Source organism: Phalacrocorax carbo, chromosome 3, assembly GCF_963921805.1.
Source record: "Phalacrocorax carbo chromosome 3, bPhaCar2.1, whole genome shotgun sequence".
Lineage (NCBI taxonomy): Eukaryota > Metazoa > Chordata > Aves > Suliformes > Phalacrocoracidae > Phalacrocorax > Phalacrocorax carbo.
In genome coordinates this window covers 118,707,774-118,728,870 of record NC_087515.1, presented here as the reverse complement: position 1 = coordinate 118,728,870, position 21,097 = coordinate 118,707,774, and the positions used below count along the sequence as shown (strand labels likewise).

General features: G+C 46.6%; 1 protein-coding gene across 2 annotated transcripts; it reads left to right on the top strand.

The window, feature by feature from the left end:
• The first annotated feature begins 1,398 nt into the window (after window positions 1-1,398).
• On the top strand, window positions 1,399-5,674 carry LOC104042410 (ras-like GTP-binding protein RHO). Of its 2 annotated transcripts, XM_009501856.2 has the most exons (3): window positions 1,399-2,045; window positions 2,675-3,315; window positions 4,093-5,674. In XM_009501856.2, exon 2 carries the CDS (start codon window positions 2,677-2,679, stop codon window positions 3,268-3,270), a length of 594 nt encoding a protein of 197 aa, XP_009500151.2. In that variant the 5' UTR covers window positions 1,399-2,045; window positions 2,675-2,676; the 3' UTR covers window positions 3,271-3,315; window positions 4,093-5,674. The 2 variants fall into 2 exon arrangements, with proteins under 2 accessions (XP_009500151.2, XP_064304188.1); XM_064448118.1 differs by lacking the exon at window positions 1,399-2,045 and having other exon boundaries at window positions 2,066-3,315.
• Window positions 5,675-21,097: the final 15,423 nt, after the last annotated feature.

The following is a 21,097-nucleotide window of genomic DNA, read 5'->3' as shown; positions in this document are numbered from 1 at the left end:
ATTTAATCCAATTGGCATTTTTTGTTGCTGAGAAGACAATTCCAGTCAGTTACTGGAGATTGTTTCCAGATTACATTTCCCACCCTGCTCTTTTTGCTAAGCAGATTTTCTAAAGGGCATGTCTGTAACTCAGATAATTTGTGCTCAAGCATAAATCTGTACCAAAAGCGTTAAAGCTCAGTGGGGAAGGTAATCTTTCTCCTTTTTGTCAATAAGTAGGCAAGTAAGTACATTGCCTGCTGTGGCATAAAGTGCTGAGGGAGCCATATGTGCCAGTAATGGCATACTGAGGCCTGCATGCTGACTTGTACTGTAACGCTAGCAACAAGCATCCTGCAGTCCTCATGTGGGCAAAGCTTCTCAGTGAAGTAAGGAAAGCAAGAGCTAGCTAAATGTGAGCAGTTCACAGGCTAGTGTGAAAAAGCTCTGAGTAGATGTGGGAGGACAGGCAGAAACGGTAAGTATCTGTCTCTAAGCTGCTAAGAGTTTCTGGCATATACAGGAACCAGATCACTACTTGTCTGTCACAGCAGGTCCATTGCTTTCCAGTGTCCCTGAAGAAAAATAGATTTTAACTCTCAGATCCCCTTGTGATCAGTGCTCTCAGCAGAGAAGGCAGAGTGATCTACCTGGAAACCAGAATGCCAAGGCACAAAAAGGGAAGGTGAAAAAGACCTGTGTATTTTCATACAGGGGTTTAGGCTAAGTACAGTGCACGTGAAAGCACATCATCCCAAACAAGAAATGCCTTCATTATCCTGAGGAGCTGTGTGGGACCCACTGGCATTGCTCTTCTGGGGAATAAATGGGGCAAGTCAAAAGCTGATGACTTTAATTTTGTCAGGTTCCTATGGCAAGACTATCGGATTCATACTTGAATAGGACGCAGGAACTATTGTCTGGCAGAGTAAAATTAGACCACCACAGAAAACTAAAGTGGCCTCAGGTCTCCTTCTGACTTCAAATTAAACAAAACCAAGTTCCTCATCCTTAGGCTAAAATTTTTAGACCTAAACCCCCTCATCTCAGTTGAAGAACTCTTCTGTAGCTGTATGAAATAAATGGGCTGACCGCATAACTATACTAATCAGCAGTTACATACCTGCAACACCAATAATGCCTTTGAAAAACGTCTCTCTGCAGAGACCAAATTAATGTACCTCCGGTTCCCCTTGTTCTCAGGTTTTAGTGGTTGCAGACACCTTGCAGTGTTTGTCTACCAGGAAAACTGAGACAGAGAGAGTAGAAATGACTTGTCCAATGCCAACAAGATAGCAGGGAATTCAGTCTTCACCTCTGGAGCTCAAGATAGTACTCTTAACACTGGACAGTTCTTACTCTTTAGAGTCTCCAGTTGGTAGACTTCATTTCAGTACTCTGAGGATGATCAAATGCTGGAAAAGACTGCCCAGAGACACTGTGGAGTCTCCATCCTTGGAGATACTCAAAACCCAACTGGACACAGTCCTGAGCAGCCTGCTGTTGTTGATCTGGCTCTGAGCAGGTCAGGGTGGATGTAGATGGTCCCTTCCCAACTCCTCCATTGTTTGATTCTGCAAGTCATTTCTCTACAATGCTTCAGCAGATCTTGAAAGAGCTGTCCTTAGGGTCTGTCTGGCAGGTCTGCAGCTGTTTAACACTCTAGTACTGTTAGCTTCCCCCCAGTAGTAGTTTGGCACACTCAATACTGAAATGCTCACTCGGGATGAGTGTTTTGCAATAGGAACAAGGAAATTTCTCAAGTAAACATGCTGTGATTTGTCAATGAATTGCGTAACTTCCATTTTATTGCCAGTAAAGTAGGTTTCTTTAAAAAACAATTATTTCATCAGGTTCTCTTTGTAGATTGGTTGGTTATATTAAGAAACATCAACCTCTTCCTTTAAATACTGTGGTCATCATGATAGTCTTCAAAGAGTGGTGGTAAGTTCTCTGTGCAGGGCAACCAGTGACCTAAGGAAGCTGAGGCAGCAACGGTATTAGAAGAAACCAGTCTAACACTGAACATCAAGAAAGAGAAGGTTGATGCTGGAAATTACTATCCTGTAAGTTTAACAAACTTCTATCTCATATAAATTAACCATGCATATATGAAGACTGAGAACACTTTCTTAACTCCCACATGACTACAGATCTATGAGCAAAAGCAGCATAGACTTAACACAGGATAGCTATCGCCATTGGTAGGATTCTGCTAGCAGACCATGGCAGAAAAGATGTGGTCAATAAAACTGATTTGGATAGTTGTTCAGTAAATAACTGAGTGTTTTATACTCCATCTCACTCACAAAATTAAGTCATTCAATCTAGAAAATGAAATCTGTTATGGACTGAACACTGACCATAAACAATGTCTGAGATGATAAAACAGAAATACAGGGAACTGCAGCAATCTTGGTTACATCCAGTCTTGGTTTATACCTTCGTTTTCTGACCTACAATAATAGTCAAGAGCAAGGTACTTACAATTTCAAAAGATTCTGATACCAGGGAAATTAAAAGGGAAAAAAGGGAATGAAGGTAAGACGGGTATAGGGTAAAAAGGAGATAAGGGAAAGAATTCCAAACTAAAAAGATTTCTCTCATCTTCTCCTTCTACCTTCTACAAAAACTAAAAAAAAAAAAAAATCCCAGCATGGGAATAATCCATTTGTATGTCATCTTGGCTTTCAAGGGATGGCTGCTCTTAGAAGAAAGCTAACTGTAGTTGGAGATGACCGCTGCGGTAAGACATGCCTCCTCTTTGCTCTGCGTCACGAACAACTTCCCAAGTCCTACGAGCCAACTCTCTTTGACGCTTACACCGCTGACACAGAGGTAGACGGGAAGGAGATGAAACTAATTCTCTTCGATGTGGCAGGGAAGAATGAATCCAGTTACCGAAATCTCCGTTCAGTGTTTTACAAGGACACCGACATTATTTTAATGTGCTTCTCCGTGGACAGGCCTCACTCACAGCAAAACATCCTTGATTTTTGGGTTCCAGAAATCAAACTGTTCTGCCCCACAGTACCTATTATTCTGGTGGCTACCAAGATAGAACTAAGGGGTAATGAAGGCATTAAGAAACAGCTAACTACTCCAGGCAATGAGCCAATTAACACTACAGAAGGAAAAGCTTTAGCTGCCAGCATTGGGGCACATGCTTACCTGGAGTGTTCTGCCAAGACAAAAGAAGGTGTTGATACAGCTCTGGAGATTATTAGCCAATGCGCATTAAATGAGAAAAGGAGGAGAAAGAGGCACTACAGGCGCTGCCAAATTTTGTAAGAGGAGTGAACATCGTTTTGTTGTTGGATTTCATGATGTGGAAAGGTAGGTAGATGTCTTTATTGCTGTTGTGTGGGTGCTATAAGGGCTGCTTATATGTCATAGCTGGAAAAAAAATCCCTTATGTCTGCAAAGTGTCACACTTGAAAAGTTGGATTGGTTTCCTTCTCCACCTCCAAAACAGGCTGAAGAGCACTTTTTGAGATTTGGGTTGAGTACCGGTCTTGAGAAATGGAAAAGACCAAGCTGCATACAGCTCTCCACAGAGGTTTTTTGATCAAGGGAGATATGCACAGACTAGGAACCTAAACCAGAACTACTGGGACAAGAACAAGAACATGTTCAGAGAATCTAATCCCAGCTTCCTGGTTGCAAGGCTTAGTAACAAGCAGCTGTGCTGACAAGATTTCCTCGTATGTGCTGCCTTCCATACACTTCCTTGAAGGATGTCCTTAGGGAAGGGTGTCACCACACACACACACACCACACACGTACATACGTATCTGTGTCTGCTGTGCGAACAGCAGTGGGTTTCTGACTGGCAGAACAGGTCTGACTTTAGGATTCATTCGTAGAGCTGGCCTGGGCATGGTTCCATAAATGCATCAGCAATACAATGTATGGCATAGGGTACAATGAAGGCAGTGCTATCTCCACCTCTTCTTCACGCACAGTTAAATAAACTGGGGTAAACCAGCCTGGCTCTGGGGTAGGATAATCCAGTTCCTACATTAAAAGGAGAGAAGTAAAAAGACCAGACGTCAGTTTCTAAACCTCTTCGTCCTTATGGTCTGAATGTACCTTAAATTTGTCTTTCTTTAGCACTTGCAGGCAGAAGACATAAAGTAAATGGAATGCCAACAACCACACTCTCAGCTTTGCTAGTCTGGAAAGAGACATGCTTCAACCTAAGCAGAAAATCTCGGAGAGGTACAGAGATGGACCAAAATGGAAAGACTGGGTGCGTCTCCATGCTGCTCCCTTCTCTGAAGCACTGATTGCTGGCAGCCCAATGAACTGAGATATGGACTGATATTAAAGGTGCAAGTCTGGGAGCAGTCATATTATCTAATATGACTGCAGGATTTGAGGGCACATGCTGTAACACAGCAAGCAGAGAAATGTTTTAAGGTAAACCCCTTCTGATCCTGAAGTAAAGGTACAGGGCTAACTGAGCATAATTGTCACGAACTAGGAGAACATGGAAGTCTATCGCTTTCTTTTGCTGACTTACTTGGTGGTGGTTTCATCACTCTGGAAGCTTGGTTACAGTTTCCCAGGGGGAAACAAAGTGAGAGTAAATGCAACTTTCTAAACTGATTATACCTCCTGGCGCTGTACACTTAGCAAACTAGCTTTTCTAGGTGAGAGACCTAGTAAAATACACACTTAAGATGTTTTCTTACCCATTCTTCCCACCAGTATTTGTCTATTGATGGTCCCATGGGTAGAAATACTAGGATTGGCCAAGTATTTACTATTGGATGGGTTGCTGCTTTCATTCTACATCACTTTTTATTAGCCGATTTGAAATCCACAGTCACACTGTGGCATAATAACAAACACTTCAAGGATGACACTTTACATTTCCAAAAGTACCTTTCTTCCAAGAATCTCTGAGCACTTTTCAACATGAATTACCAACCCACCTCTTTGTGTTAAGTAGGTGTTATTTACATTTTCAAAACTGAGAACATTAAACTGCTGCCTAAAGTGACTGTGAACGATCTACTTCTTGGAGCTTTGTTTTCCGTGCCCTTTCCCTTTTTCCTCCTGGACCATTCTTAACCACAATTTCCTCTCCTCTCTGTCTATAATAATCCCCTCAATGCAACCTGATATTGTACCCAAAGTTTAAAACTCTTCTACCCACACAACTTGGATGTGAGTGTGTGCTGTGCATAAGTGCTCTCCTGATTCAGGTAATAACATACACCAGTGCATTTCAAAGAGCTGTATTTATGTAGATAGGTTTAAATTGTTATTTCCATTTTATATGTGTATGTGTGGGTGGGAAGGATTAGACTGCAGATAAGTTAAAGAACACAGGTGTCTCAGGTGCCTCTGATGTGGGTTATTGAATTGGAGAGAGGCAGTTTTGAAAAGATGCTAAAGCACTTATTGCTCCCAGTACCTGGAGAGTTCAGACCACTCTGGCGAAGCTGAGCTTACACTGCCTGTCGCTTAGTAGGACACTGGTCAGCGTATTGACTGGCGTCTGTTTTTAGTCTAAATACTTGTTTAAGTATTTTCATCCAGAAGGGTGCTTTGTTCAAGATAAAGGTAACTGGTTTCACTGCCAGTGTTCACTGTATGTATCTCTCAATTAAACTGTCATTACACCAATCTCAGTTTCTATTTCTTAACATTAACCTTTTTATTGTTTTTATGTGAAATAAAATGTTGGCAATCTGTTCCAACTGTATACTCCTCTGCAACTGGAACAGAGAAATCTGTGGGAGGTTTTTCATCATCCTTTTGCTAAACCTGTATAAATTCTCTTTTTGCCACTTTTGTCAAAAAATCCAAATGCTCTTCCTCCTGATCTGTCTCAGAGCAATTTTGCAAGGGCAAGTTACTGTGTGGCTGTGCAAGAAATCCTTGGACAATTGGCCATATTTTAGGGCATCTGGCTCCCATGAAAAATCCACAGACTGGATAGGGTTTTTTTGTATTTTAGCATTGGCCTGTGATTCAGCAAGAAGGGGATATAGCCCAGTAGTCAGGATATTAGCCTAAGACATATGTATCTGGGGTTGCTTCTCTCTTCCACCGCCAGCTACAGTCTGTAAGACCATACAGAAAAGACTGTGTGCATCTGCACTGCGAAGTAGCTGGAAGGAAGCAGTCCCCCCATAGCAGTATGGAGCTCAACAGGTGCTAGTTCATCCTTCCCGTCTAAAATCATGTCTTCAGGAGCCTCTGCAGCCTGCAGCACACGTACACCCTCAAGCTGGTGTTGGGCTTCCTACCCCCAGGCCTGCTGGGATGGTGGTTGTACTCATGCATGTGAAGAGCTCACATATTAGCCGTGGGAGAGCTAGAAACTCTGTATGAGTCTGGTGCTGGGAAAGTGATACATGCCTGTATCTTAAACCTGGAACAAAAATCAATAGTGATGAATCCATATAGAAGCAAACTGCCAGCAGTCAACATCCAGACTAGACTTGAGCCAGAAGTGCTATCCTCTAATGCAAATCTATCTTCCAGTGTTGGAGGGGAGGGGAGGAGAGGGAAAGGAAAGGAAAATCACAAATGGTTTTATTGACCATTTTTTTTTACTTTTGTGAGTTTAAATATTAAATATGGCTTTTTATTAAGGAAAATAAAAAGCAAAGGAAAAAAGTACTGTGAGAGGGAAGATGGAAATTAACTGAACATTCACGTATCAGTCAACAGGGCCATTTCTAAGATGAAATACACTGTTTACTCCCCACCACAACCATCTAAGACAGATGTCCAATTGAAACAGCAGGGGAATTAATACTATATTAGGTGAATATGAAGATATGCATTGCAATTAAGTAAGAGCTGCTTCGCGATTTCAATGAAGCAAATACACTAATAAATTATAGTGATGTCTTTCAGCAGAAATAAAGAGAGAAAGAAAATCAGTACATAGCAGTAATAAGGCAATATGTGAGAGCGATATTCCATTTTCAGTGCAAAGATAGTTTACGTATTTCATGCAATAGTGTTGCAGTAGCCTGCACACCTAAGAATGTCATTAAGACAAGGTTTGTAGACAAGCTGACTTTGTTGGGAAAAAACCAGAGAAGCTCCTGGACACACATGTCTTCAAACACCTCTTCCAGATCTCGTCTCATAAAGGACCTGGCTTTTCCCTATAAAGCCCTACATATTGTGGTAAGCAACAAAAGCCATGACAATCTAGAATGTGTTTTGTACAGAGATTTATGCAGAACCTGTGAGCTTCAGTAACATCTTCAAAGCGATATATCAGTAGTGCTTTAGCAAAAACATACCCACACAGCACACAGTGCAGGGCTTTGGCAAGAAGAGCAGTTTGAAACTAAAAAACCCCATGTGTTATTTCCTTTTCATTGCCTGTTTTGGGGATGGAGTGGAGAGAGGGTAATACGTCTTGCATAGCAAGACCATTCTCCATTTTGTATTAGTTTCCTGTGTAAATATATTTCCCTAGTGGACAATCTATTATTCTACCTACTAATTTGTCTGTTTACTCAAAATTATCATCAGACAGGAAGCATGCTATATTTTATGAAAATAGATTTTCCTAGGCTTTTGTCTCAGTTTTCTTCGTAATATCTTGCCACTTAATCAAATTCATTTTCTGAAAGGTACTGCATCTGTTTTAAATAATTCATCAGCTTAGAGTGTATCTCTGCAATCGCTTGGTGAATGACAAACTGATACAAGAACCTGTAATTTGTTATTATTTTTTGACAGAAATAAGGGGCTGGATCATGGTATTCCTCCACAGCAGCTCAGAGTAACATATGAAAAGGCAGAAGGACTGCAACGTTATTTGCCAAAACTAAATTTTAGGTGCTCCTAAGGCCTTGAAAGCCTCTCTGTTCAGCTTCATCTCTGCTAGTGGACGTGTCCATCATTGAAACTACCTCCACACTGCTGATGTGTTCACATTTCAATCTGCTCAGTTCCTGAACATGTGCTGTATGCCAGCTACCTCCTGTGTCAGGGTGAGACAGTTTTGGCGGGGACTTGTCTCAGCACAACCCTTGGGCTGTGCCTGTTGAGGAGACAGACTGGTAGAGGAACATCCGATTAATGAATCACACCAATGACTGGTTTCTGAGCAGTTCGATGCCATTGGGAGCAACTTTGTCAGCTCAGGTGTATCTGGACCAAGCAGTGTCGCAAGGTGGATGTGCCTAGGTCCTGGGAGCAGGGGATTTAGTGGCCTGTCATCATACAGCTTTGGCTGAGAGTTTGCAAGCTTGAAGGCATTAAAAAGATCCATCTTCTCCCTTTCAATCCTTCTGCTCAGGCAATAAGATAGTCTTTGCAGAGGCTATCCTTGGCTCAAACCCAACTGCTAGCCCAAGGTCATTGTCACAGGCTGCCGAACCCAGTGGCCCAGTAGAGGCAAGGCTGTCGCAGCTCCCTGCCCCCAGGTCCAGCTGGCAGTGGGGCTAAGCATGTATTGCCAGTAGGCACATGAGCAAACACTCACGTATTCAACACATATCTACATATTTACATGGCCAGCAACAGAGGAATGCTCAACACACACAAACAGCACCAAGAGTCTCATTCTGTTTTGCTCTCTGGCTGATCAGGATGAAAGCCCATTAATGGAATATATACATATATTTCTACAGACATATATGCAATGTGGATCCCTCTAGCCACTGGCCCAAGACACTCCGTCTACATGGAAGCTGGCCCTTGGACCCCCTCATCTGAAGTTGGCTCTCGCACACACACATACAAACAGATCTCTCAGTTGACTTCCAGACCCCACAGTCTCCCCAGCAGCTGGCTGTGACCTCCTGGTCCCTCCAGTAGCCATTACACAGACCTCTGCTGCCTCCAGCATCCAGCCCAGGCTTACAGTTGCCTTGATACCTGGTTCCCGAAGCCTCTTATCCTACTCACCAGCTAGTCTGGCTTGATATTCACCAGCAATTGCACATTGACACATGAATCCACCCACACACATGCCCTCTGGTCTCCCACTTGCTGGCACTGCCGACACATGGTCCCTGTGACATGTGGCCTGACCCCAATTGCTGGCACTCAGACCCCCAAATACACACCTGCATGCAGAGTCCCTTACCCAGGAGAAGTATTCAAAATGGAGTTCAGTGAGAAGACAGGCCCTGCTGACCAGGCACAGGGCATGGCCAGACAGACATACAACCAGCCAACTCTATACGTGCTACTGGCACCTTTTATCCCCTTACCAGTCTGTTTTCCCACACTTGTTCCTCCCCAAACCACCCAGATCCCTCCCTTTCCCCACCCTTGGTTCCCCTGCTAAACATCTCATAGTAAGTGCTGTGCAAACTCAGGATACTCCTCCATAATGTGTCCCGCACCCCTGAGGCAGTAACTTACCCCTCTCGGTCTGTAAGAGCCTTTCCCCTTAGGTCAGGGTGCCGGGGGTCCCCCTGGACCCTGGGCTGAGGCTCCCCTGGGACAGCCCTGGGAGGGGCTGTGTTGGGGCTCATGTGACCAGCCATGTTACTGGGGTCCCCCCACCTCTGTGCTCCTTCGTGTTCATGGGGTGAGGCTTTATTCACCTTCCCCAGCCACCATGGGAAGTTTGGGTTTGCCTGCTGCTGCCTGGCCTGCAGGCTCTGCCCATCATTGACTGCTGTTTGCCACCACTTACCCTGGGAAGGAGATGAAATGTGGCTGTGTTTAAGGCCTTTGGCAGGGTAAGTCTAAATAAATATTTACCAGCAGCCAAATGTAGAAGAGAGCACTAATAAAAATGCATCATTTGGAAGGCTCCCTGTCCACAAGTTTTCTGCAGGAAGGTAAATTTAAATTAATGTTGCACTAAAGCACTGCTTTGCTATTAAAAATGATGAATGGCTCCAGGTACATTTCCAGTGACCTGCTGTAAACATGGTATATGCTGCATTAGTAGTAAATTGCCAACAGATAACAGTGCTCTGAAATACAGTGGAGGCAGCTCAGACTTTTGCTTCTCTTCACCCCAGTCTCATGCAAAAAGCACACTGTCTTCGTCCCCAACAACTGGAGCTCCAGGCCCACAGGACTCGGTCAGCCCCTGCTGTGGTTGTCAGAGCATCGCCATGCTCCCCTCCGCTGAGCCAATGCTTCAGCATTGATCAGGGGCCACAGAAGGAAAGCTGAGAGCTCGGGAATGAGCAGCATCCAACATCCCAAAGCCAGACTTGTTATTTTCCTCTTCTGCTACCCAGACAGCTGGATTCCCATCAGAAGACAGACTTGGCTTTATAATTAGATGGGTATGGAAAAGTCTCGTGGTAACACGTATCAGGCTTTTTTGCCACACTTCTGTGATGATAGCCATATGGATCAAGAGACGAGACTGCAAACTCAGCATCATCTTTTTCTTACATGTTTGAACAGTACCTAACACAAGCGGCTGAACCACCCCAGAGGAGAGGGAGGAGTTCCTGGCTGTGGCAGGATCTCCTGAGGTCCCTTCCTTCTGTCTGGCCACAACCCAAATGCTATAAGACAAGAGCAAACCGTCATGTCTGGTAAACTCTGCTATCCGGAGATCTTCCCAGATTCTCAATCTGTCAAAAAAAGAGGTTAATGCACTGCCAGCACCACAGTTGCTTCTCTACATGGTCATACACCCAATCTCAAAGACCCCTGGGGAGAGGAAGAGCCCAAGGTCAGTCCTTACTCACTGCGACTCACTGGGAAGCTGTCCACCCAGCGCAGGACCCAATCCTGGCACTCAGTCTGCTCCCCTAACTCAGCTACAAATTAGTGTTAAACATAAATGTTATTTATCTCTAATTAATTATTAAGGCAGTATGTAACAGCACTCGAGAAAGATTGTATCGGTATGTGTCTAGAAGCAACACAGCCCTCCCTAAATCACACTGAAAGCTGATTTTCCTCCTGCTATACAGCTGATTACTTCAGGCTTGGTGCTGGTACATAAAGAGAAAATTTGTTATCCTTCTGGAAAATCAATAGGCTCTTGGCAAACTGGGTTTGGTGCTGTTAATCATCTTGATGGCACCATCTGCCTATATACCAAAGTACAGCAGGAGAAACACCCCACTGTCCATCAGAAGGTCCTGCAGCAGGCAGCTGCACAGGGACCCGCTCAGTGGCTGCAAAGCCCTGGCACAGCCGGGCTTGCACCGCTTGCTGCAGCTGAAATGCTTCCAAGCCCAGCTGAAGTTGCAGGAGGATCAGGGGACTGTGAGTTCAAGAGCTCACCAGGGGCTCTGCCACATCCCCACCAGGACTCCTGCTGCATGGGTGGGGGCAGTGTCTCTGCCTGGTGCCCAAAGGTGGCTGAATGCTCAAAGCAGAGGAGGAAATGCATTTCCACAGAGAGGTGGCTGAAAGCTCAGAGGAAATGCTGAAAAAAATCCAGCTGCCTGAGGCATTGCCGCTGGTGCGTGCAGCTTCTCAACGCCTCACCAGCATGTGGAGGACGTGAGAAATCCCATGGCAGAGCTCGCTGGCTATGGACCATCGCTTGTTGCCATATGAGGTTCTGGTATGAGGCATCCCCAGCAAGGCAGGATCTCCTCCCTCCTAATGGAGCTCAGTGCTTCTCTAGCAGACAAAAGCAAAAAGCTGAGGGAGGACCTTCCCTGCAGGGCCAGGATGGGCTGGAGAGGCTTGACAGCTGGAGAGGCTACAGATGCTCACGCTGTAGGATGAGCAAAAGAGCACTGGCTGGGCTCACAGTGGGCGTAGCTGCGGCAGAAGTCCTGGCTGCTGCCTCTGGAGCTGTGTTCGAGAGCAGCTGCTGACGGCTGCTGGGATGGGGAAAGGACCCTCACACCAAAGCATGCAGCTTCCCCATCCCATCTGCCGGGTCTCTGCCTTCCCTCAGCACTGGCTGGCATCACGCGGGACCTGCAGAAAGCTAGGCTGACTCCAGAGAGCTGGTGGGAAACGGGCAGGAGCAAACGGCAGTGCCTGGCTTACTCCCGCTTGGTATTAATCAGTGCTTTTCTGAGTCACAGACGTGGCTTTGTCTGTGGGATATCAGCTATGAGATTCAGAAATTAATTCAGCTTGGGAGCTTTGCAAGACTCAGACTGCTATGCAAACACCCCAGGGCAGAAATGAGATGTAGAGCAAAATGACCTGAGGGGTATCTCTCAATGGACTTTAACTGAGGATACATTTAATTTGCAGAACTGAAGCATATTTTATTTACTCTTTCTAAGTGGCATTTTAAATTGAAATAGTCAAAGAGACAATCAAGAGGCTCTTAATGGGTTGCATTTATTGAAAGAGAATTTGATTTCAATTCCTCGAACTCGGAGTCTCAGGCATACTATTTTCCCCCAAGTGAATTATCTGCTGAATTTCTCTGTTGCATTTATGTATGAAAATCTGAATTCACCAAATAAACAGACAAGATGACACAGCGCTGATATTAGGTTGCCCACAACCCACCCAGTGATCCCTGCTGGAAGATGTCTGGAAGTCTAAATGGAAAAGCAGGATGCAGAAGTCATATGTGCTTTTATGAACTTGTAAAGACAGAGCTCTTTCTCATGCATCACTGGGCTCCCAAAGATGGGTCTAAGTTATAACAGCCCTTAGGGTCATTTAACTGCACTGCCAAATGTCTGCCTGGAAAAAAAAACATTTTGATAGTTGGAAAAATATTGAGGCAAGGGATTTGAAATGCTGAGCCATGTGGACTCCTGCCTCAGCGCTCTCAGTGCAGCAATACTTCACTGCAATCAATAAATGTTTCATCTTCATTTCTGGCGCAGGGCAGGGAGGCTGTAAGGAGCCCAGGCTCAATTCTTGGCTCCACTCTACACTCTCTGTGTGCTTTGAAGCATCATTTCAGGTCAGGACTTCAGTGCCCTGTTGTCTCACCGGCAGGCTGTGAGATGGGGACTCCCAAGGAAGAACCACAGAATCATAGGATGGTTTAGGTTGGAAGGGGCCTTTAAAGGCCAACTAGTCCAACCCCCCCTGCAGTCAGCAGGGACATCTTCAGCTAGATCAGGTTGCTCAGAGCCCTGGCCAACCTGACCTTGAATGTTTCCAGAGTTGGGGAGTCTACCACCTCTCTGGACAACCTGTGCCAGTGTTTCACCACCCTCATTGTAAAAAATTTCTTCCTTATATCTAGTCTGAATCTACCCTCCTTTAGTTTAAAACCATTACCCCTTGTCCTATTGCAACAGGCCCTGCTAAAAAGTTTGTCCCCATCTTTCTTATAAGCCCCTTTAAGTACTGGAAGACCTCAATAATGTCTCCCCAAAGCCTTCTCTTCTCTAGGCTGAACAATCCCAACTCAGCCTTTCCCCACAGCAGAGGTGCTCCATCCCTCAGATAATTTTCATGGCCCTCCTCTGGACCCGCTCCAACAGGTCCGTGTCCTTCCTGTGCTGAGGGCTCCAGAGCTGGATGCAGGACTCCAGGTGGGGTCTCACCAGAGCAGAGCAGAGGGGCAGAATCCCCTCCCTCAACCTGCTGGCCATGCTTCCTTTGATGCAGCCCAGGATACGGTTGGCTTTCTGAAGTGGGGTGAGGGGCTGGTGGGGGGTCTGGGGCAGCTCAGGGTGCCCAAGAGAATCAACCCTCCACTCCCTGGGTGTGGGGGATGGGCAGGCAGCAGGCTGTGGCAATGGATGGGAGCAGGCAGTATTTTGGCCATACCTTCTTCCCCTGGGAAGGTGATGCTGACGGCCAGGAGCTGGAGGGAAGCCAGGTGGCTGAATGTCATGAGAGAAATCCTGACAGCAAAATCGGGGGAAAGATCTGGGAGAATTCCTTCCAAAAGAAAAGCCTCGTGCTGGAGGACACATCTGGATCCCATTTGCTCTCCGCCGTCTCTGGCGATGCATCAGACTGTTCAAAAGCTCCCCCCAAACCACCCAGCCTGTGAGAGACAGCTGGATCTGGCTGCATTTTCATAGACTAAAGTCTGGGATGGGACCAGGGGCTGAAACTCACTTGGGGGAAGAAGTTCAGAGAGACTTGTGTGTCCCTCGGAGGGAGCTGCACTGGCCTTTGGGAGAAGCTCAGCAGTGAGGGGCAGTTTGGCCACATCTGCCCCCAAAATGGCACTGCTGCAATGGAGGGGTGGTTTTAAGGCTTTGTGATTAAAATAATGCTGGTTTTATATCAGGTTTGATTTTCTTGCACTACTGACAGTTGTGCCTTTTCCTCCCCTACACTCCCCAGCTAGGGACAATGCAGCACATGGCTGCAACGGGGGAACCAGACTGGGCAGCAGAGAGGACAACACAAACCCTCAAGTCAGACTCCTGCAGGAAACCGGGGGATGTGCCGTGTTCCCACTGCTCAGCGGAGAAGCACGAACTGAGCCTACACGGGGTCTGTTGCAGTGCCAGGCACAGGGCTCTGTGTGGCTCAGCAGGTGCACAGGGAGCACTCAGGGATGTCACAGGGATGTCACAGGGACAGTGACATCCTCCTGCTGAAAAGTGACAGAGCGGTTCAGGTCGTCTAAGCACACCCCTATGCTCAGCTCCCGACCCTGGCATCCTCCACCAGTCACCTGGAGAGCTCAGGAGTGAAAAAGAGGGCTATGAGGAGGGGGAAGAGAAGGGGCCAGGAGGTCCACCTGGACCTCCCCAGGGGACCTCTTCAGTGTCGTGGTGGAAAGAAGTAGTGAGATTTCCACCCCTGAAGCAGCAGATCACTCCAGTGCTGGCCCTGGACAGTCTGCTCCCTGTCTCATCGCTTTGGGGATTGCAGGCACTTTGGGGCACAACTCCCATCACGGTGCCTGATTTCACACAGGGGCTCCAGCCTCAGACACCATCTCTAGCTACTGCTTGCCAAGCACATAAGAAGTCATACTAAATACTGCAATGCTAGGTGGGAAAATGTCTGTTTTCTTTAGTTCATAATATGAAGATAGAAAAGACTACATCTCATTTGTACACTGAGTTAATCTTCCCCCTTTCCTCCACTCCTTCACCTTGGTTTCCACCAAATTCTTTTTCTCCTTCTATTTGGTAGCTCCAAAACTGAGCCCTCCCCAGCTGACGGCATTGTAGGCTGTGCAGTTATCCCCACTTTGACAAACTCTGGCTCTTTCATCTCTTGGTCTGTCTCTCCCCATGACTCTAAAAAGCCATCCAGGTTCATCCCCCTTCTCTGTTCTCATTTTTCCCTTCTTCTCTGACTGTTTCTTTGGGCCATGCATTCACTATCACACAAAATCCCCATGGCCTTTTCAACAAATCTGAAGACAGAACCCAAGTAAGTCTAAGCCAAAGCAACCCGCACAAAATGCTGGGATAGTGTCCTGCATGGCCGAGATCATCCCATGGAAAGGATGCTCAATGTCCCGGGGGCAACATGTGTCCCAGGGCAGTAGCTTGAGAAAAACCAGATAATGCATCATAACCCAGGAGAATTCGCTGCTCGGAGTAGTAACAAACAGTGTCACTACCAGGCTGAAGTAACCTGCTAATATTCAAAGTGCTTTTAGCAAATTAATTAGCTATAGCTAATGCCTTTCATGGCTGGCTCTCTACATCTGCCTGGGACATTTTCAAAGCAGCCAAAGTTTTTGCCCTTTCTGCACTTTCTTTTTTAAGTCCTCTTACAAAAGAAAACAGCTGTATTGTTTTTACATGTATCCTTTTATTTGCAAGCTTTATGACACTGGTTACATGTCTCCATTTCTGCTTGAAGCTGTATCAATACAAGACATCTCTGTGGCTGCTGACATGTCATGAGCATGGATACAGGTATTCCCTACAGGAGAGGCAGGGGAGGGAGATACATCCTTGAGCACAAGATGAGCTGGTGGACTGTTAACTCCCTTTTATTTCTGCCCCAGGAGGAGTGAGCTCCCCTGCTGTCCTACCTGAGGGAATGCTGGAATGGGGAAACTGAGTTTGTTCGCCAGTCCCACCCCTTCTAAGAAAACAGTCCCAGAGGAAACACTGTCCCACAAAGCATTTCCATGGGTCACACTTTGCATGTGTGATCCAAAGTGCATTGAATTGCACAGTAATTGGGGCTCCAGGACGCAAACTGCATCCACTAAAAACACAAGCGTGTTTCTTCTGCACAGTTCAGGCATTGTATAGTGCAGTTATGCTGTGATGGTCTCTGGGAAAAGGTTTCATTTTTTGAGGGGGCTTCTGCATATGTACAGCACCTAGCAAAACGCAGGTCCTAATTCACAGCTACAGCTTCTCTGTTATGGACCAAGCCATCATAAATAAATGCTAATTTTCTTCCACCAAAGCCCCCAAGCTACGGAAAATTTACATCTAATTGTCCCTTTGCTGTTATTGCATGTGTTTATCTGTTTGCACTCACCTTGGACAGTGAAATGAAAAAGTCGGATTCACTTTGTGCTCAGTTACGCAACTTGAGCCTTGAGTTTTACCCTGTGGGTTTGCAGCAAGCCCTGAGCTTGGCTGGGCAGGGCCTTGCACGCTCCAGGAGGTGGATTCTGCTTCCCAAACAGCTTTGATTTCAGGGCAAGACAGAGAGACAGCTTTTTTAAGTGCACTGCCAAAGTATGGGAGTATCCAGCTCCAGCACAAAAGCATTTCATCCAGATTTCCAACATGGCAAGGGAATGGTTATGCTTTGAATACAGCCATGAATAATTCAGTTTTCATGAATCTGCCTGACTTCATAAGGACTCATGCTGATTTAAAGTTTTTTAATCACTAGGGCTTTAAGCAAAAAAGCAATGGCCCTTAGGAGCAAGGAGAGGTTGCTGCAGGGCAATAGTTGCAGCCCAAGAGAAGGCTCCCCGATGCTGTTCACCAGGCAGCTCTGGTGGGTGCTCCATCACAGGTGCTTGGGGTATGCCCATGGGGGCACATGGGTGCAGGGACCAGGAGGCCACTGCTGAGGAGGGCAGGACTTGTTCCCTCTCCCCATCTCGCTTCCAGGCACAGGATACCCCCCATCTCCCTCACACCAGAGCTGGCATTTGTCTGACCACAAGCAAAACTGATTGATCTCCTTCTCCTGCCCCCAAAATGAGCTTTTCTGCTATTTCAGTGACTCGAACCGTACCGTGGCATCACAGAGCAGGCCCTGGGTGAGCAAGGGGCTGCACGCCGGCTGCCTATGGCTGCACCATGGGACAACTCCCTTGGCATAAGAGCTAATACCTTCCTCGGCCTCTTCTTCACAGCCGACGGCAGCTTTGCTGTTTGTCCTGCCTCGCCGTCTGCTGCAGACACAGGGGTGAGGCTGATGTTACTGAGCTCTTCATCAGGGGGCTGCCACCGCCATCTGCCGGCACCTCTTCCCTCTGCAAAATCATTTTCACGGCCTGGAGCTGCCAGACTGACGCCCTCGGCTCCAGGAGCTGCCTGCGGGCAGTGGGATCCTCACCCACGCCTTGGGGACAACAGCACGGGGGACGTGCACACCCACCTGTCTCAGCTAACAAAGCCGAGCTTTGAGCTGAGGTTTCAGCCCAAAGGCTGTGCAATGCCCACCTTGTCCACCTCCCCACCTGCCAGCCTCACCTGTACCACTGGTATTCCCAACGACTCAACGCCTGCCCACATTCAGATCCTCTGAGAAAAGTCTTTTGGTGCTGCCTAGGGCAGTCTTTTGCATTGCAAATCTGAGGAATGGTAATTTTTGCACAAAGGAAACTAAATAAGAGGGGAAAAACAGGCAAGGGGGTGCTGCGCAGGCTGGGAGCACAGCCTTCGGGGCAGCAGGAGCAGCAAGGCTTGGTGCCCAGGATAGAGACTGAGACAACCCATTGGGAAGCTGGTGAAGGCTGCTGGAGATTTTTTAAGGACTGTTTCTGACCCCATAGTGGCTTGGAGTCCAGGCAGCACCAAGGGGATGGAAAGTCACTACATGCTTCCTCACCCACAGTTAAACTTGTGTCTGGAGCCTGACACGAGCCCCCGGCAGGATCTGGCCCGAACTCTTCACCTGACTCCAAGGGGCACAGCTCTCTGCCTCTCTGCAGGCACAGGGGATCCCAGGGGCCCCAGTCCTGGGGACATTTTGCAGCATCACCTGGGCATGTTCAAATGCATGCTCCACATCCAACCTCCTCTGCACTGCCTCACTGTGCATGAGGCACGGCTTCTGCCCGCAAGGTGCCTTTGCTGCCCGCATGGCCCTGATGGACTAGCATCCATGCAGGGACACCAGAGTGCGGGCTCAGCTGGATGTGACTTACAGGAGTGGCCCTTCAGCCAAAATGAAACCCTGTGTATCTTCTGCAGGCTTTACATGCTTAATGTAGAGTATAGGTAAATGGGGCTGCTTGGCCTAGGGAGAAAGAAGCATTGCTGGCATCATTTGACCCTCCTGCTTCCTCTTCAGAAAGATGATTTCCTTTTACTTTACAAATATGAATGAACTAAGCTTCACAACAGCCCAGCAAGGCTTAAGTTTCATTACCCTCCTTTTAAACAGGGTGGGACATGAGTGGAAATCTAGGCATGCAGAGCCCTGGAGCAAGGCCACAGCAAAGGGAGGAGGACAGCGGGACCAATACTCTGAGAGATCCCTGGGGCAGGTCTGAATCCCTAATCCAGGGACTGAGAGCAATGGGTCTCTGGTGATGCCCCTTGTGCCAGGGCTCATACTTTGTGCTAAAAATCTGGGCTCATCCTGGAGCTATCTCTTCAGAGAAATTATGACCTGTTGATGAAGTATGGCAAAATACTGAACTGTTGCTCTACTTTGTCTGTTAATGACACAGATGTGCCATGGAAAAATAGAAGATGTACTAAAAGATAGGCCCAGAAAGCACAAGCAGAAAGGAGAGGAATCACTGCTGAACCAACTGCCTTATTCTGGCACTTCTGAACTACTGGCATGTTTCTTTTCTGCTTAGGTGTTGTCCATGTCTGGATTTTGCATAGGTAATTCAGACATACAATCCAAGATTTGCACATCTAGGAATTTTCTTTCAGTCTACTTCTCATTTTCCCTTTTCTCAGCTCCCCCATTGCCTGTCATCTCACTGTATGAAAACCAAGGCACAGTCCATGAAATTAAACAGTAAGAATTAATGACCAATCTTTAGAAGGAAAAGATGATCATTTATCTGCCAGACACTTAAGCCACGGGGTTCACCACCTCCACGGACAAATTTGACATGGTAGCCTGATTCTAAAAGCAGATGGGCTGTTTCACTGCCCTTTAGTCTCACTGCTAGTTCACACACCTAAGACCACCCATTTATTGTATGACCCAGGGTCTGCATCCTTTTTTAGCAAAAATCATTTCTTCATGAAGAATGAGTCACAGACACAAAGACCCCAATGATATTCAACTAACTAGTCAATAAATAATAAAGTGCAAGATACAGATCCCTCTAAACTGCTAGAATGAGTCATCCTGATGGGTAGATTTATCACAGCCTATACAAAGCTTCTAATACTAGCACCAGCTCTATAAAATAAGGGTTTGCCATTGCCTTCTACTAAGTCAGCTGAAGCTCTTATAATTGTGTACTTTACATAGCAAGCTAAGGCTACATCAGTGACATGACATCTGGTCAGCAGCTGGCAATAACTACCATGAGAGTTGAACCTGTGGCCTGTGTTGTTCAGTATATTCATGGGCAACCTGAATGATGTGACAAAATGTGCTCTCAGGGAATTTGTGGGTGGTACTGAATTAGGGGAAGTGGCTGATGCGCCAAATGGTGGTGCTTCGATCCAGAGGCTCCTGTAGAAACTTGAGGATTAGGCAAGCAGATGCATCCTGCAGTTCAGCAATGAGAAGCATGGGTCCTGCATCTGGGGTGGAATAACCCCATCTGTCACTACAGGCTGGATCTCACTGGCTGAAAGGAGCTGGGGTTACACATGGTCGACTACATTAGGAGAAGTATGGTCAGCAGATCAAGGGACATCAATGTCCCTGTAGGCTCGACACCTGAGAGGGCACACTTGGAATGTTGCATCCCATTTTCTGACCCCTCCCAAGTTCCAAAGGGAAGTGGAAGGACTGGGGAGGGTTGAGCAGAGAACTCCCAAGATGGTTAGAAGCCCACATGAAGAAGCTGAGGGAGTTGGGCTTGTTGAGTCTGGCAAAAAGGATAAGAGGCAATCTAATAGCAATGTACAGCTCCATGAAGGAGAGTTACAAAAATGATGGAGCCAACCTCTTTGACAGTAGCAGATGATACAGTGAAGGGCAACAGCCACAAGCTGTGGCTTGAGGGGTTCACACTAGACTTCAGGAAAATTTCTTTTTAAGGAGAGCAGTGCAGAGAGATGGTGGGCTCTCCATCCTTGGTGTTTTGCAAGACATGGTGAGACAGTCACAGGTGACCTAATTTAGTGTCGGGAATAGTCCTGCTCCAGGCAGGGAGTTGGGACTAGAGACCTCCAGAGGTTGATTCCAACACACACTTTAGTAGTCTATGATTCCCCAAGTTGGCTGGATTTATTTCATCTCTGAAAACAGAAGTTCTACAATCCCCTCAGCACGATGACCTGGAGAGCAAGTTAGCACTGCTGAGAGGCTCCAGTGAGGCCTTGATTACTGTCTACATCCCAGGAAAGAGCAGGAGAGACTGAACACCAAACCCTCTGCACTGGCATTGAACTGGTAAGATAAACATAACCAATCCAACCAGGTGGACTGTGTTTTTGCAACAGAGGAAAATTAAAATCATTACGGATTACGTTCTGTCTCACCCAAGGGGAAATTTCTGCTCAACCACAAATGATCACTTGAACTTGAGCATATGAGGAAGGCTTATCAGAAAATCACCAAAGGAGGATTTTCTGTACCCTCTCACACACTGGACCATATTTGACTGTCCCCACATGTAGGCCATCTCTGATGCTTCTGAGGAAGTCAGGAAAAGACCTAGAATACATTCAGCTGTGTGTACCCAAGGTAGAACTCCCGACTGTTTGTTGCAGGTTGCCAGCTGAAGCAAGGGATTCAATTATACTCAGGCTCCTGGGTTGAAGAATAGATCTTATGATTACCTTGAGGGCAATGCTGATAGTCCAGTTTTCCTCAGAGCCCATGAAGGAAGAGGCTAAGCACAGGTCACAGGGATCTGAAGCTTCGGAGACAGACAGGACCAACATAATCTTACAGTACAACCTGTACACACAACGGCAGCTATAGAGCTCTGCCTCCCATCATGTTTGTTTCTGTTCTATAGTGATGAGTGGTAGGGGCATGCTGCCTCTTCCTG